The sequence below is a fragment of the Hydra viridissima genome, unplaced genomic scaffold (assembly GCF_058129835.1).
Source record: "Hydra viridissima isolate aposymbiotic clone 2 unplaced genomic scaffold, HvirCarnegie_v1 scaffold_12, whole genome shotgun sequence".
NCBI lineage: Eukaryota > Metazoa > Cnidaria > Hydrozoa > Anthoathecata > Hydridae > Hydra > Hydra viridissima.
Window position 1 is genome coordinate 12,884,479 of NW_028324311.1, and position 17,439 is coordinate 12,901,917.

The window sequence follows — 17,439 nt, forward strand, 5'->3', positions numbered from 1 at the left end:
GTTGTATCTAATTTAAAATCTTTAATCATAAAATATATTCAATGTGACAAAATCAATGCATTTATTACAAGTTTACCATCAAAAAGGTGTGTAAAATGCCATTCGACATAGCAATTCTATTTAACCGGCTCACCGAACATTCGGCGAATGTTTCAAAACAACATTCAAAACATTGACTTTTTTATAGATTCTATGAATCACTGTAAAACACTATGAAATAATATTGAATTGAAAACCCTAAATAAGTTGTTAGAGTGGTAGTATCATGAATAAAAGTGGTAATATTATGAATACCATGGTTTATGTTAGTAAACACTTATCATAGGTTTATCATGTAAATGTAATTTACCTACATTCTAAGAGTGAATCTTATGTGCACTTTTGAATATGAAGTCATACGTACATAGATACATAGATACATACATACATAGATACATAGATACATAGATACATACATACATACATACATACATACATACATACATACATACATACATACATACATACATACATACATACATACATACATACATACATACATACATACATACATACATACATACATACATAAATATATACTTTTTATTTCTTTAAGTATTTGTTTACATTTTTTAAGGAAAACTGTTTAAGACTTAATATAAATGTGCATACTTCAAGGTTCTTATATCACTTATTTTAAACAAACTATCAAATTTTTTTTACTAAAATTTTCAACTTCAATTCTAAAAAGTCTAAAAATTCACAATTCTGTGAAAAGTACACAAATACAAAGTGAAAGTTTTTATCAACTTAGTAAATAGTTAACCTTTGATATCCCCATCTGAATTGTGGGTGATGCTGTGAACTAAAATTTTTAAATTTTTATTTGATGTAATGAAACAAAAAAAAACATTAAAATTGTTTGTTTACTTTTGATTGTAGTATAGTAATCAACAACAGAGTTAAGAAATGGAAATTCCTGGGCCATCAATTAAAAGAAGTGCCTCAGTAAGCTTTTTTTCTGATCTTTGTGTGATTAAGTCTTTCCCACCTTGAAATGTTGTTAAGTTTAATCCTAATATGCATGTTTATAGATATGTCTGTGGAATACCTTGTTTAGAAGTCATTATCAATCTTGTGTTATTGTCTAAAATTAATCAGCTACATTCATTTCAATACAAGTTTATTTGCATAAAATGTTTGCATACTTTTGATGCTATATTGAAATGCAAAAGCAGTTGTCAATTCAATGATTTTTTTTGTAAATAATCTATTTTTTATATTAAAAACAACTTTATACATTTTTTAAAATTAGCCTACCCTAGAACCTGTTCATAAAAAAAGTGCTTTGAGCAGTAGTCCTGATTCACAACAGTCAGCAAATTCAGAGTACAAAGGTTTTGAAGAAAACCTAATATGCATTATTTGTCAGGTGCTTGTTGTTTTTTTTTTACTAACTTTACTAATTTAATTTAAGTTTTTAAGTCAAATAAATTTTACAAATGTTGTCATGAAATTGGATCAGCCATGAGTTATTCATTCTCTCTAAATGATAAAGTGTTTAAGAAAATGTTTGTTCAAAGTTTTTTACTCTTTTACTGTATAACTGTGCACTCTATTGAAGATTTGTAATTTATTGAGTGTAGTAATCTATATTTTCTTTAGGAGATTTTCCATGATTGCTATAGGTATAGTTGTTAAGTTTATATCTGTATATATATATATATAAATATGTGTATTTGTGTCTACATGTATGTGTGTCTATATGTATGTATGTATGTATGTATGTATGTATGTATGTATGTATGTATGTATGTATGTATGTATGTATGTATGTATGTATGTATGTATGTATGTATGTATACATGTATGTATTATACTATTATTGTATTAGTTGTAACTTTTATAAATTACTTTTTTTATTATGCATTTTGTTGTTTTTATTAACCACATACACTTTTTTTACTAAACATGCACACTTGGATAAACTTGAGCAAGCTTAGTTTGCAGAAATGTGCACACTCAAGTTAATTCAAGAATTAGTACTTTTTGTAATATTATAAGATTTACAATTGAAAAAAGAGTAGTAACAAAATAGTTATATAACAAATATTGCACAAAAATATAGTTTAGTAAATGATACATTCTATAAGAAAGGAATAACCTTTCTTATAGAATGTATCATTTTTGGAATTTTTTTTTTTTCAAAAAGAGTGTTTGTTGAGAGGTTAAATATACAGTTATGTTTTTTTGTTGTTATTTTTCTTTTAGTTGTCAACCATGCATGCATTCATTTTGTGCTGGATGCTATTCTGATTGGAAGTTGGAGTCATCCCAATGTCCTACTGTATGTGCCTACTGCATGGCCTCTCATTTCCTTCAAAATGAATTAATCTAATAATGCTTTAACTATAATTTAAGAATCATGCAATGTTCCATAATTTCATAAGTGACCATTTCAAATTTCTTGGTTATTTATTTTATTATATCTACAGCATAGATAACAAAAAAAAAAAAAAAAAAAAGATTAGGCATTTGATTATCTGTTAAGGACCAATAATTTCCGTCATGGTAAATTAATTTACATGTAGTTTTTTTCTATTATAAAGTTCTCATATTAGATATTAGCATTAAAGTTTGTTAAAAATTTTACAAATATTAACAGAACTTATCTAGAAAAACCACGTTTACCAAGAAAAAATTTATGTTCTCTGCAAATAATATACTAAACATTTAATATACTTAACAGGGGAAACATTTTTGAGAATTGTTATTTTTGAACTCAGCAAAGAGAGCTATTAAGAATAACGATTCTCATAAATGTTTAACTTATCTTAAAATGATATTTCAAGCTGGAAGTTAATCAATTGACAGGCTTGTACACCATCCAGAACTTTTTGCTAGTTGAAAAATTTACCATACTTCCGTACTAATCACTGTATAGTGAAGGTACTTCACAAAATGGTTATCTAGATTGAGTTGATAGTTTTCTGCTGTGGGTTTATCTTTTAATAATTATGACCAAATCTTTATAATTGGGATCAAATTAATGAGTGTAGGGTTCCTTTAAAAAAGAATTTGTATAGTGTCCTAGCTTAACTTAGAATAACTACTAATAAATTTTCCAAATGTAAAAGGTAAAGTTCAATTCCTTTTTGTTAATTTCTTACAGCAAACACAAAATTGCAATTAAAAGCACTGAAATTAATACAAGGAAACTATGTACTATAAATTTCTTCTATCACTTTACACAATTGCATCTGTGCAGTGCAATTACACTTTTAAATTTAAAACTTTTAGTTAAAGAAAGCTATCTATCTAGGCATAGAATATTGTTTTTACCTGATTTAACTTGATATATTGACAATTCTGTATGGAATGATTTTTTAAAATCATTCTTTAAAGAAGAACTGCTTATATAACTGATTTGATTTTGTTACTGATTTGATCATTACTAGTTTCATTGTTAATTATTTGTATCTTTTAACAACATCCTTAATGTGTGCGTATAACTAATATATAACTAATATAATAATTTAATATACTCATTAGTGTAACTATTGAACCATAAGTATAAGTATTGAACCATTTACAAATTTTAATGAATGAAACAATATTTGTAAAAAGATAAACCAATTATAAAATATTTAGCTTACAATGAAAAACCTCAGATCACCTGAAATCTGAGAAAAGATTGATGCAATGTTTATAAGAAATTATTAAATTTGGAACAATAATTAGCTAAGATGCCATTTTCTTTTCTAAAAGAATTTCTCAATGAAGGACTATTAAATAAAAAAATCTAAATTTCTAAAAGAATTCAATGAAGGACTAAAAAAAATCAAAAAATTAAAAATACTCATTACAAAAACACATTTTTTAACACCGACCAAAAGCATGATAAAATAAGGAGGTAAATGGAGCATCTTAAATCATAGTGTACTAACTCACTTTTGCAATATCTGAATTAGAATTGGAAATGAGAGTACCAAATCATAATCAAAGTCAGCCAGAGGAAACAATGTTGCCAATCATATTTTTTTTTGCACCGTGAATCATTTTGGTTGTTCTAATTACACAATAAAACCGCCACACCATTGGTTTCTCAAATATAAGCCCTTTTTACTTAGCTCTATATTGTTTTAAATAAAATTGAAAAATCTCTAATAAATAGTTTTTTTTTATTTACTTAAACAGTCTTCTTGTATGAATAGTTTTATTTTTAAATTTTTCCAATAAATGAGTTTAAAAATTAAATATTGGAAATATTTATTTGTTAAAAAATAAAATTTGTCAATATTGGAGAGTGGGCTTCAGTTAAATTGGCATTAAATTTCAAAGCTTGTTTTTCACTAAGGAAGAAACTTCTAAAATCCAAGCTTATAGGACATTCCTAAACCACTATCAAATTGTTACACTTTTGATTTATTGATTTATGAAAATCAATAAATCAAAGACTTAAGTGAATAATTACATGAAATTAAAATGACGCTAATGTGCCATCAAATGCCCTTATAATATATAAAGCTTACCACTTCTTTTTACCACTTATTTTATTTACACCTAAAATTAAAATGTAACTTAAAATGAATTTCCTCTTTTTCTCCCGTTGCACAGTGACCCAGATTAATCTGAGATAAATCAAATGACCCACTATTTTCTAACTCTTTTGTTAAAAAAGAAGTGGTAAGCTTTATATCTTATAAGGGCATTTGATGGAACATTAGCTTAATTTTAATTTCATGTAATTATTCACTAAAGTCTTTGATTTATTGATTTTCATAAATCAATAAATCAAAGGTTTAACAATTTGATAATGGTTTAGGAATGTCCTTTAAGCATGGATTTTAAAAGTTTCTTCCTTGGTGAAAAATAAGCTTTGAAATTTACATTGTATTAAGTTTAAAAGATCAAATTAAATATTAAAAAAAAAAGTTTTAAAATTTAAAAGCATGTGAGGTTGTAATAATTTCCAAATAATTTGTGCAACAACTCATATACAAAAACTTTTTTAAATTTGATATTTAAAAAAATTTTAAATTAACTTGGCCTCCAAAATTATTTGAATAACAGCTTGATATAGAGAATATGATAATATGCATAGGCATATTATGATTAAAGAAAAATGCTATAAAATATCTCTTTAAAGATATTATCATAAAATGCAATACTTCATAAAAATCTTTTAGTCTTAATAGATCCTTAACATTGTCCGAAATGCTTTAAATTTTTGTTTAGTTGGCACACTCTGGATCACAATGGTCATTACCACAATATGTTTTGTCTACTAGAGAAGTTTTTGTGATATTTCTATATGTAACTATAGAACAAAAACAATGGGGAAGTATTTGAATAGCTTCCAAATAAAATCTTTTTTTGTAAATATGGACCCTAGTACAACATTTAGGAACTGCTTATATGATGATATAAATTATTATTCTTTTACAATGGCAGAAATAAGTGTTTGTACATTCAAAAAGTTCTTTTGAAATTGTTGCATACAGCAACAATTTCAAGCATGTTGCATACAGCAATATGCTTGCAAAAATAAATTTTAAATTATAAAAATGAAAAGAAAGTAATGAGTTGTTTTTACATTAATTTTTATATACAAAAGTAATATGTATACAGTGATAAATGAACAGATTTTCAAAATATAATTCTATAGAGGTATAGAAAAAGAGTGTTCTTACAGTTCACATTTGGGGGGTTTACATCAGGGAAGTATCGTTGTGGAATTACCTCTTGTTTTAATCTAATTATTGTTTTAAGAAATTTGTAATGCAAAATTGAACAAAATTTAGAAAAACGGCAGTGAAATGTAAAAGAATGAATTTTGAAATATAAAAAACGGACAGCAAGGTTCTTAAGTTTAAAAAATACTTTAATAAGTGTAAATAACTCTATTAATTCACTGTTACTGAGTTGTGTGAAAATGATTGCGACTTTGTTTATGTATTACTTTTTAAGATTTATTTTAATTAAGAAAATGAAGGTGATAGATTGATATTTTAGTGATCCATATTTATTTTTATGTTTTCAATATTCTTTTTATTAATTTTTTTATTTTTCAGTGTCGAAAAGAAGTAAAGTCTGTGCATAAGAACCATACACTAAACAATTTATGTTCAGCATATTTAAACATCAACCCAAGTATTTATTTTTATATTGATACTTTGATTTTTTAAAATGTAATCCTAAATTTAACTTTAAAAAAAAGCTTTTAAAACTGTTTCAGTATCCATTACCTACAGATATCTACTGTTCAAATTTTCCCTCTTTCTTGCATGGTGTATGATGAATATTTTGCTAGACATTTAAATCTTCATTTTGATGGCTTGCAGATATTTGTGGGTTGTTAAATTATTTGAGATTTGGTACTGAAGTACCATGTTCTAAAGTAACCAAAACTTTAAGAAACATAAGTTGTGTTCTGTAAAAACCGAGACTTTTTAAAAGTTATTTTTACAATCTGTATTAATAAAAAAGAATTCTGAAAGTACCAAATAAAATTGCAGCATAAACTTTCGGCATCAAAAGTAGTCTTTTAGGTATAAATTTTTCTAGTAGTGTTTTGAAATAATTCCCTGTAAATATGGTGTGAAATGCTATAGTAAATAACGTTTTCAAATATCTTGAAATATTTTGAAATAGTGCCCTGTAAATATGGTATGAATTGAAGCTTTTATTTAAAATGTATTTTGTGTAGTAAAAAAAAAATCAAACCAAAAATAGTACCCTGTTATTTATGTTTAACTAGAACAGTTCAAATTGGTCTAAAATAACCATAAAAGTACTGAAATTACAGAATATCTATGCATTTTATCTTAATGAGCAAAAAATAACCAATATCCGAGAGAAATATGTGTTTTTTTTTAAAGCATTTGAAAAATTTAAGAGCTTTAAAAAGCTTTTAAATTAGTTTAACATTATGATTAGATTAAGATTATGATTTATTTTTCTGGTTGTAAAAAAGTTCTACAATCAACTTTACAATTAACTTTATATCATAGGGAAGTTCTACACACCAATCAACTTTATGTCAGGGAAGAGAGAGATTAGTTAATTAAGACATTTAACTTAGATTAAAGGTTTAGCACAACTAATGAGTTGAAGGAAAAGAAGTTGAAGATTGTAGTACATGTTACTCCCAAAAAAGTCCCAGATTTCAGCAGTTTATAAGTTCTTAACAAGGCACACTAGTGACAATGTGTAATACATAAATGCTAGTGGTACATCAATTCCTACATTTTACATCTTTCCAGAGTACATTTTAAGGATACTTTTTTGAAAAATGGATTGCCAGGTTGTTCTGATTTAATGCATCTTTCCCTAAGCATTTTTTAGAATCAGCAAAAAAAACTCTTGAATTAGTTAAAAGTATAAGAACTTCTCTGCATGAGCTACACCAGCTACGACAGTATTACAATATGGCAGCTATGACAATTAGACTTTACCATATGAGCAAGGAAAAAAAAAAAAAAATACAGGGATTTGTCATCATGAACTGCAACACGTTCCAGTCATGACAGTAATTGGCTAGTAAATACCATTCTGTCGTAGAGCGATGAACATATTTGCAAATTCTAAAAAGGGTGTACATGTTTTACTTTTTATGGTTTAGGACAAAGCTGTGCTTATGGCCTAGTCATGAGTATTGTAAATGTATAATTGTCTTCATTGGAAAACTGAGAAAAATGACACTGAAAAAATAGTAATGATAATTATAATAATATGAACAATTTGACACTTGTACAAGGAAGATCTTTCACTGAGTTTGATATAGAGGCATTAATACCAAGTGCATCACAAAAAATTTCAAAAAATAATTTTTTTTTTTTAATTTTTAAAATCATCCATCAAATCAAATCTTTTAAAGAAAAACTAAATATAAAAGGGTTTTACATTACTACTAAATCAAGCCTTGAGGCTGCAAATTTAGGATGCTGATGATTACATACTCTGGGCTCAATGTATGCTCACTATGAGAAATTGAGAGGCTAAGAGCATGGCTATATGTGCTGTGACCTAAAGTTCATGGTTTCAGACAGCCAGGTTTTTGGTGTGTGACAGGATTACCTTCTAATGAAAGATATGACCCTTTAAAACTAAAGAATCAATGAATCCAAAAAACCAATACCTCTACAAGATGCTTAGACTTTTGGACTAATCTAATGGTATCAAAGACTTCCTGAAACAATCAGAGCTGTTGCTGGCTGGGTTAGCTGTGAAATATTTTTTTGTCTGAAACAATAAAATTGGCTTTTTTTTTCTTCAACATATGAAGGAGCTTTTTGAAAAAATTGACTCTGTACTTGTTTAGATTTTTTTCAATTTAAGCAAAAACGTTTTTTCACTTCATAGAAGAATTGCTATGTAGAACAATTCAATATGGATGCTTTCTCTGGATTTACTAATGCTTTCTCTGGATTTACTAATGATTTCTCTGGATTTACTAATGATTTCTCTGGATTTACTAATAATTTCTCTGGATTTACTAATGATCTTGTTACTTTATCAATTTGTTTGTGATTGAACAGTAAACGTTTTCTCATTGGATGAGACTATTGGGATGCTGTGGTCAATTATGAAGTTGAGAAACACTCTTGCTGTTTGTTTTCTTTTCTGCTTTACAGCTTTATTCATTAACTATCTCTAGCTCTTTAAATAAGTCTTCAAACTTAAGTCTGTATCAGTCTGCCTTCTCAGTGTTTGTCTGGATGCTCTGGTATGAACTTACTATCTTTGATGGAACAAGAGGTTCTTAGTTTTCAGTGAAAGAGAATGTTAAATGAGTGAGAAATCAGAAGGGATACGCCAGGCATTGGACTTTTTTCCATGAAATGCAAACTTTAAATAACTTTTCTTATAAATTAACTAGTTTTCGATAAAATAAAATTTTGGTGAAATGTTCCACCACAGAAAAAAAGAAATTAAAAATTTAAAAGAACACAGATTGTATAATTGTTTTACAATTTTAGAAAAAAGGCGCAGTGAAGAAGAATTATTGAAACTAGACAAACGAAATAAATTGGTTACTCAAACGGTATACCTTTTAGATTCTCATTTATTTAAATTTCATTGCATACTTGTTCTTTTATTTATTTTATCATTTTATATATTACATATTAACTCAATAATATTTTTGTGGAAAATTTAAATAGTTTTGTTATTTGAAAATGAAAGAAAAATTCACCATGTCTACAAATTCAGCTTACTTTTCTAATTCAGACCATTCTTTAGTCAACTCTCACCTTAGATGTGATTAATGGCCCTTTTAAACATCTCTTGCTTTAGAACTGTTTTGAATTTGTTATTGTCTGAACATAAAGAATTCCTTTAAGACACTCCTGCCATATTTAAAAAAAAGACCTTTAGATTGTCATTTCTTTTAAATGAAAAAAACTTCAAAGTTTCAAAAAGTATCTTGGAATCATAACTATTAGCTAGTGTGTACAAGAGTGCAGTGAAGCATTGATTATGTCGCATAAATTATATTAGAAGCCTACTACTATTGTACATAATCTAGTTTAATTGTATTTCTTTGATTTGTGTTGTTTTTATATACAGAATCAAGCAATAAAAAAGGTTTTTGATGCTGACGAAGGCTCTAGTGATGAGTCTTCAGAAATCATTGAAGAAAGGGAAGATGAGTTCTCAAGAATATTTAATTTGAGGTAACTTTTACATTTTTATTGATGAGAACTGATCATTTATAAAGAATTTTATTTTAGAATTGAATGTTGTTACTTTTATTAAAACATTTTTTGTTGGTTTGAAATTTGTTTTTCATTCTTCTATATTTTACATGTTGTACAATTCAAACATAATTATAGAAGAGTCAAACAATAATTTAAAAAAATTAAATAGTAGTTTAATATAGTTTAACTCTATGTACAAAAATTAAATATTTTATAATTTCATTACTTTTTGCATGAAGTTTATTTAAAATCTTTCTATTGCACCACAGATTGAATTCAAACTACAACCTGTTCTTTAAAAAATCCATCTTCCAAATCTCACTTTCGCCCATAATTTTAATTTAAAATAAATTTTTTGTAATATTTTTAAACACCATTTCTTATTATACTTTTTGATTTAATAACATTGATCAAATCTTTTAATGCAGGAATCCCTTCAAATGTAGGGAATGTATTGGATTTAGTCCCCCTGATTCCAATAATCAATTTGGGAGATCTAATACAGGTTAAAATTTTGACAATTTATTTGTTTTTAAATTAACGCAACATTCAGAAAAGATAAAAAATTATTTTATTATTTTTTAAAACCTTTTTTTTTTTTGATATTTTTCTGATTGTTGAATTTATTAAAAAAATGTTTTTTCAATTATTTATATTACAGGAAACATTTGTCAAGAAGGTGCTATACACTTGATCTGCTCTTGCTGTTATAAACTTGTGCCATCTGTTCCACCACTTACTGATAGAAAATGTAGTTATTGTTTTTGTTTGTTTGTTTTTTTGTTTTATATGTTTGGGCATCTATGTGTAATAATACATTTTATAATACACTTACTGGGAAGTATTATGTTATCTAGACAAAAAAAGGTTTTAATAAAAATTGTACTTAAAAATAACACAATTTAATGAGTGTAAGTGGCTCTTACTTTAAAACCATTTGCTCTGTATGTTTCAGTTCAAACCAATGGCAGTATAAACCAATCAGTTTTTAAAAAATGCATTAAAATACAAAATTCAAATTCTTTGAAAAATATGAATTTTTCAACTTACCATTTAAACATAAATATGAAGCTTTTATCATCAAAAATAACTTTTATCATTTACACAATTTTTTTTTAAGTTAGTCTCTTTGTTTAGGTGTTTGCTGTGGAAGTTTCTTTTGCCATATGTACTGGAAGTGCTCCAAACCAGGATGTCGTGGATGCTTAGCAAAGTTTAAAGGTATATTAGTTTTTAAAAACAGGAAACAAATCAATTAGAGCAACATTTTTTAATTGCAAAGAGTGGACTGTTAACAATCAATAAGTTGATTAACTAAATCGATGAAATTTATTGCTATGATTTTTAGTGTAAAACTCTAATAGTGTTTACTTATCTATTGTCATTTTTCTATGTAGCTGCTTGAAATATTCTTTAAACCTTTCAAGCAGCTAAACTCTTGGTGATTTGTTCAGACTGCAGGTAGCATGAGATGTTGCTTTTATGAAGAACTCTTGAATATGATGCCTACATTCTATTTGGAAGAAAGAATGACCAATTTGCTTCTCAGTTAGAATTGCAACTCTACTACATGCTCCACAGTTTGCTGCTGTTGTAATATAAACAAGTGCAACAATGTATGCTTTTAATTGCCACTTGTTAACTAGGTTCATCACTGAACAGAATTGCATTTGACCACCTTCATCAGCAATTTTAGGACACCAAGCAATTTAAAAGGAGGCTCTGCATAAACAGCAAGTTCCTCTTTTTATTTTTTTCAGTAGCTCGCTTAAAAGTTTTTCTATCCCAATTAATTGATTTTGCTTCTTCCACTCTTGTTTGCTGATCTTGCTCTATGAACTGATGTTTTAGAAAATGTAACGTCATTGTTGTTGCTTTTTTTCAGCAAGAATTTTGTCTACTCCAGCCATTGAGCCCACTGAAGGAAACTGTCATTGGCTTTGTAGGAATTCCCAGTTAATAAGCCACTCATTGTTATCAAAATGTTTCAGCAATGTGTAGCTGTCTGTGTGGGATATATTGAACAGAATGTCTTTCTTGTCTTCTTGTTATTATCAGGTATTTTTTTCAGTGACTCATTCAGCTACCAAATGAGCAGTATGATCAGCACAGTCTTTCCTGCTTGGCATAGTTGGAATATAAAAAGGTAACCAAAAGTTTTCAAGGATATCATCAACTAGGTGATTTGCAATTAGTCTTGTTTCTTTTCTTGGATCTTTTTCTCTCTCAAAAAAAAAGTTTTTTCAATACAGCTTTATCTAATGGTTTTTCTACCTCTTTTAATTTTATCTGTGTAAAAACCAACAATCCAAAGATTTAGACAAGAAGAAAAACAACAACAAGAAATATCTCATTCATTTAGCTGGAATATTTTTCTTTATAGCAATGACTAAAATATGCATTGGATCCTATAACCATTTTTTCCTGATCTAAGTACTGACTCTGTCTCTTCTGTTTTAGTAGAAACATCTTTATTGAGACTTTTACTAGGTCTACCAACCTTACTAATTATGGGGGCCTCTGCCATTGCTTAAAACAAGACTGAATCCTATAATGCAAACAGGGTTAGTAACTATACATTAATATGTAAAGTTTGTTACCTTGCAACCAAATTGCATAGAAAAACATTAAAAACTTGATAAATTAAACTGTTGCAACTTATACTTATTAACATTGTGGTATGTATTGTCTCAAGATAATTAAGAGAAAGAATTAATGACTTCATTAAATGCAGTTTTTTAGTATCAGCTTTATTGGAATGAAAGAATATTTTAAAAAGTATTTTGGTTGAGAGTACTTAAAATGATTTATGTTATACATATAGTGTTAGTTGTATAGTGTTTAAAAACAAATCTTTTGCAAGATATGAACACATAGTTGTAAATTAATTGATTTTTATATGATTATTTCTTAGTCATTGCTAAAGACATTGTATGGATCCTGTTAAGAAACAAAACAATTCATTCCTAAATAATGTTTGTGTATTTTGTTACTTTATTTTCCAATGTCTTGTGGGAGATATAAATTCATAATTTTCGGCATGGACCACTCTTATGTACTGCAATACTGTAGGTAATAGTGAGGGTGATACCAAAGCTAAAACAAAGAGAAAGTTGTATACTAAACATTTATTGTAGCAGGCAATTGCGCAGGATGGTCAAGTTTGTGAACCTTGCATCATGCTCAGGATGATAAACAAGCAAGTCTACCTCAATAAATGTGACAAGAAACCAGGTCCAGTTCCATTATTTTTTGACCTGATAGAGTTAGTACATTATGCATGAATTGTGTGTGATTAACTAGATAATAAAAAAAATTGAATATGTGACCAAGGAGAGAAATGCACCAGCTGTACCTAACCAAAGACAAATAAAATGTATCTGCAAGAGAAATTACATAGCTGTTGTGCAGTTGAACAAGAAATGTGACACAATTCCTAAATTTAAAACTACATACGTTTTAAGGATAAAAGTTTTGAAAGAAGCTGAAAAAAGTGGCACTGTTTTGCTCATTTCAAGCATAACCTGTATAATGGTGGCCATAACAGTCTGTACTTTGAGATAAACCTAAAAAAAGTTTTTTTATTCTGGAAAAAACAGTTTTTAACTTCTTATAGTTCCGATTTTGGAACCTTTAAAAATGTTGCAATTTAAAATTTGACCATGCAGATTTCTTATTATCACTGTCTCGTATTCTCAATAGATATAACATGACCTATCTGCATAACTAAAATAATTATTGACCATAAGCTAAAATATCTGTGTTTTACGTGAATGATTAAAATTATTAAGTTTGGAGAAAATGAAAGATGTAAGTTTCTATATATGGTGCTAGTTGCTTTTATTGTTGTTTTTTTTAACTTACAGTTTGTGATTGAAGTAAACATGTTTCAGCTCTTAAAACTATTTTAAAATTTTTCTTATGTAATTGCAATATGTTTTTATAGGAATCATTTAATTTTCTAAGTTTATTTATAAAATTGTTTCTATTATTTTTTAATAAATTAAATTTTTTTTAAAAAAAAAAATTTTGATGAAAGATTACTTTTGTTACAACAGGAAATTATAGCAATTATTATTATTATTATTATTATTATTATTATTATTATTATTATTATTTTCTTTTAATTGATTTTAGATATGGATTTAGATGAAAAGCATTTGGGAGAGTTGATATCTAAAAACACTTTTGAGTCTCAGATCTTAAAAGTATGTAGTTCAAGTTTAACACTCAAGTTGCATTTTGAAATCTTTAATACCACAAGAATTTTTGTTGTTCCACCTGGAGGTGCTTTTGTGTGCACTCTGGGTCATTGTTCCTTTTCTTTTGCTTGAAGCTCATTTTAGGAATTTTAATGGATTATGCTGATAATTGCTGATGATGCTGATGTTGATGCTGATGATGCTGATGATGCTGCTGCTGCTGATGATGATGATGATGATGATGATGATGATGATGATGATGATGATGATGATGATGATGATGATGATGATGATGATGATGATGATGATGATGATGATGATGATGATGATGATGATGATGATGATGATGATGATGATGATGATGATGATGATGATGATGATGATGATGATGATGGTGATGGTGATGGTGATGGTGATGGTGATGGTGATGGTGATGGTGATAGTGATAGTGATGATGATGATGATGATGATGAGGATGATGATGAGGATGAGGATGAGGATGATGATGAGGATGATGTAACATTTTTATTTTTTACTAGGATTATCTTTTTGGTAAACACATCAAAATAAAAGACCTGCTGACTCACTGCCTACAAAAGTTAGATTCATCAGAGTTTACCAGTACTAGTAAGAGGCTATTATTTCTATTTCTATTATATTTTGTTGAATTATGTATATATATACTGGTGTATTATGTTATATATATATATATATATATATATATATATATATATATATATATATATATATATATATATATATATATATATATATATATACTGGCTTTTGGTGACTTACATGTTAGTCAAAATCTTAACTTGATTAAAAGATGTTAAAAAGTGGCCTCCATTTATATACCAAGTCAAGGTTTTTTCTTTTATACTTTTTAAAAACAAAACTAAAGTAAAATATTTATATGATTAAATTACTTTAATTTAGGACAATAGTATTTCTTGGGAAAACAACCATTTTAAATCATTTTAAATCATTTGACAAAAATAAAAGAGCTTTGGAAATTGTAGTTTGTTGTCAAAATTTACTAAAGAAGTAGTTATGAAGTTTTCTTGACTAAGTTTCTCCCAAAATCACCTTTTTAAAAATCACCTTTTTAAAAATCACCTTTTTAGTTTCAAAAGTAATTATTTTTCCAAAAACCATTCTTATTTAGTGAAAAAGTTGATACAAGGTAAACAACTATCTGACTTTTTATATTGCCTTGTTAGGCAAGATGTGACCAACATTTACATAGTATTAGAAACTTTTCCAAATTCTTAAAATTCTACATCTCTAAAACATTAGAGATACTGTAACCAAATGCTATAACCAAAAATTGTACCATAAATTGTTAAAAAATGTAAAAGAAAAAGTCTTTTTATAATTTTATAAAAAGTTCTTTAAAAGTGGGTACAATGGCTGGAGAAGACAAAATTCTTGCTGAAAAAGAGCAACAATAATGGCTTTACACTTTCTAAAACATCAAGATCAGCAAATAGAATAAAAGAAGAAATATAAGAAGCAAAAATAATTACTTGGTTTAAAGAACAAGGATAAAAGGTGATTTTTAAAATGCAATCCACAAAAACAGTGAATACAAAACATAAAAATTGGTTTATAAATGAAAAATATGGCAGAAGAGAAAATGTGTTTAAACAGCATCATAGATCAAGCTATAGATTTAAATTGGTGTAGGTTTGTTATGGGCTGATAGCAAAAGTCTGCTAGTATAGGATTTTTTAATGCTTGTTTGACTTTGCCTATAAATTAATGTCAATAAGATAATTCAATCACCAATATAGCATTAATACTAAGGATTTTATCAGAACTGTTCAACCACTTGATACTTATTTGAACAAACTGTTAATTTACAAATATGCTTGATGACAACCCTATTTCAGAATGAAAATCCTTCTACATCTGAAAAATGTAAACTTGATATGATTATTATCAATTTTTTCATTCAATATGATGTATTTTTTATTGACTAGAGAAATTTTAAAGTTCAATCTTTAGCCAAAATGGAAAAAACTGTTTCAGTTTAAAATGTTAAAGAAGAAGAGAAAAATTAATTGAACTGCACTTAACAACACTTTTTCAATGTTCTAATTCTTATTGACAAATGAGTATAAACTCATTCAGATATCTGCACTTGTTAATTTACTGTTTTTTTTTGTTCAATAAATTACTTTTTCATACAAGCATCGGGAGCTTCTTATTTTGGTTAGTTGGTAAAGCAAGCATTTTCTAGGTTATGCACCATCTAATTGCTGGTTTTCAGTTCTTCTGTAACTTGAATAGTGGCTCACATGTAAATTTATAAAATTGAGCCATGCCATGCAAGTATATTTTGTTTACATAGCAAGTAAGATCATAATTTGTTTTTATTAAATTTATTATTTAAATTTTTATTGTGCTATTACAGAATGTCCATGTGTTCGCTCAGAAGACATGTAAACAAAATATACTTGGATAATTTATTTTTATTCATAATTTGTTTTTATTAAATTTATTATTTAAATTTTTATTGTGCTATTACAGAATGTCCATGTGTTCGCTCAGAAGACATGTAAACATGTAGCATGTAAACAAAATATACTTGCATAATTTATTTTTATTCATAATTTATTTTAATTTATTAAATTTATTATTTAAATTTTTATTGTGCTATTACAGAATGTCCAAGTGTTCGCTCAGAAGACATTGTATGCTATTGCTGTGCTTTATCTTTGCTTAAAGAGCTTGCCTATAATTATCGGGCTAATATACCAAATTCAGAATTACCTGCAGATGTTACCAGCAGGCCTAACTGTTACTGGGGTGCAAACTGCAAGACTCAGGTTCATTCCCCTCATCATGCAAGGTAATAAGAAAACTAATCTAATTTTTTTAACTATAACATATTGATCAATATTTCCAAAATATTTAAATTTTGTTTTAATTTTTTTTAAATGATTTTGTTGTTTTATTATGTTTTGTTTTTTTTTTTTTTTTGTAGAAAATTTAACCACATTTGTGCACAAACTCGATTTACTTGATGTACAACAATTCCAAAATTTTTTTTACTTTTTTGTAAAAAATGAAATTTCTTTTTTACGCTTTATGTTAATATTTAACTACATGTTTTATATTATAGCAGGTTATATATATATATAAATATATATACATATATATATATATATATATATATATATATATATATATATATATATATATATATATATATATATATATATATATATATATATATATATATATATATATATATATATATATATATATATATATAGCATGCATGTATTTCCAGTATGTACCATGCATATATACTTAATATATAACTACTATATGTATCTAAGTTTACAATTTATATTGAAATAGATTCTATACCATAATGTTTTACCAAGTTCAATTTAGTTTTTCTTTTTCATATATTTTCACAATTAGGGGGTAAAGCCTTAAATCTAGAATTTTATAGCTTTGCATTACTTCAAGTTTTTTTTTAAGTTTTACTACAGAACATGAATTGGATCAGTGAGTTCAAAAAAATGTCAATTGTGTTTATT

At 26.9% G+C, this 17,439-nt stretch overlaps 1 protein-coding gene across 4 annotated transcripts; it reads left to right on the forward strand.

The window, feature by feature from the left end:
- Window positions 1-155: 155 nt before the first annotated feature.
- Window positions 156-17,035, forward strand: LOC149881352 (E3 ubiquitin-protein ligase CHFR-like). Of its 4 annotated transcripts, none has more exons than XM_090069327.1 (15): window positions 156-278; window positions 922-987; window positions 1,295-1,411; window positions 1,645-1,667; window positions 2,251-2,326; window positions 6,054-6,132; window positions 8,961-9,025; window positions 9,550-9,656; window positions 10,109-10,185; window positions 10,342-10,431; window positions 10,818-10,901; window positions 13,818-13,888; window positions 14,422-14,509; window positions 16,553-16,739; window positions 16,875-17,035. In XM_090069327.1, the coding sequence occupies exons 2-15, from the start codon at window positions 949-951 to the stop codon at window positions 16,912-16,914; spliced, it is 1,143 nt and encodes a 380-aa protein (XP_089925453.1). In that variant the 5' UTR covers window positions 156-278; window positions 922-948; the 3' UTR covers window positions 16,915-17,035. The 4 variants fall into 4 exon arrangements, with proteins under 4 accessions (XP_089925453.1, XP_089925456.1, XP_089925454.1 ...); XM_090069328.1 differs by lacking the exon at window positions 156-278 and adding an exon at window positions 281-304; XM_090069330.1 differs by lacking the exons at window positions 13,818-13,888; window positions 14,422-14,509; window positions 16,553-16,739; window positions 16,875-17,035 and adding an exon at window positions 11,135-11,821.
- The last annotated feature ends 404 nt before the right edge of the window (window positions 17,036-17,439 follow it).

Coding starts and splice junctions, on each gene's coding strand:
- LOC149881352 (XM_090069327.1), top strand. CDS start 949: ATGGAAATTCCTGGGCCATCAATTAAAAGAAGTGCCTCA. Junction 1,668..2,250: donor ATTTTCCATGATTGCTATAG/GTATAGTTGTTA, acceptor TTTTTCTTTTAG/TTGTCAACCATGCATGCATT. Junction 13,889..14,421: donor TTGAGTCTCAGATCTTAAAA/GTATGTAGTTCA, acceptor ATTTTTTACTAG/GATTATCTTTTTGGTAAACA.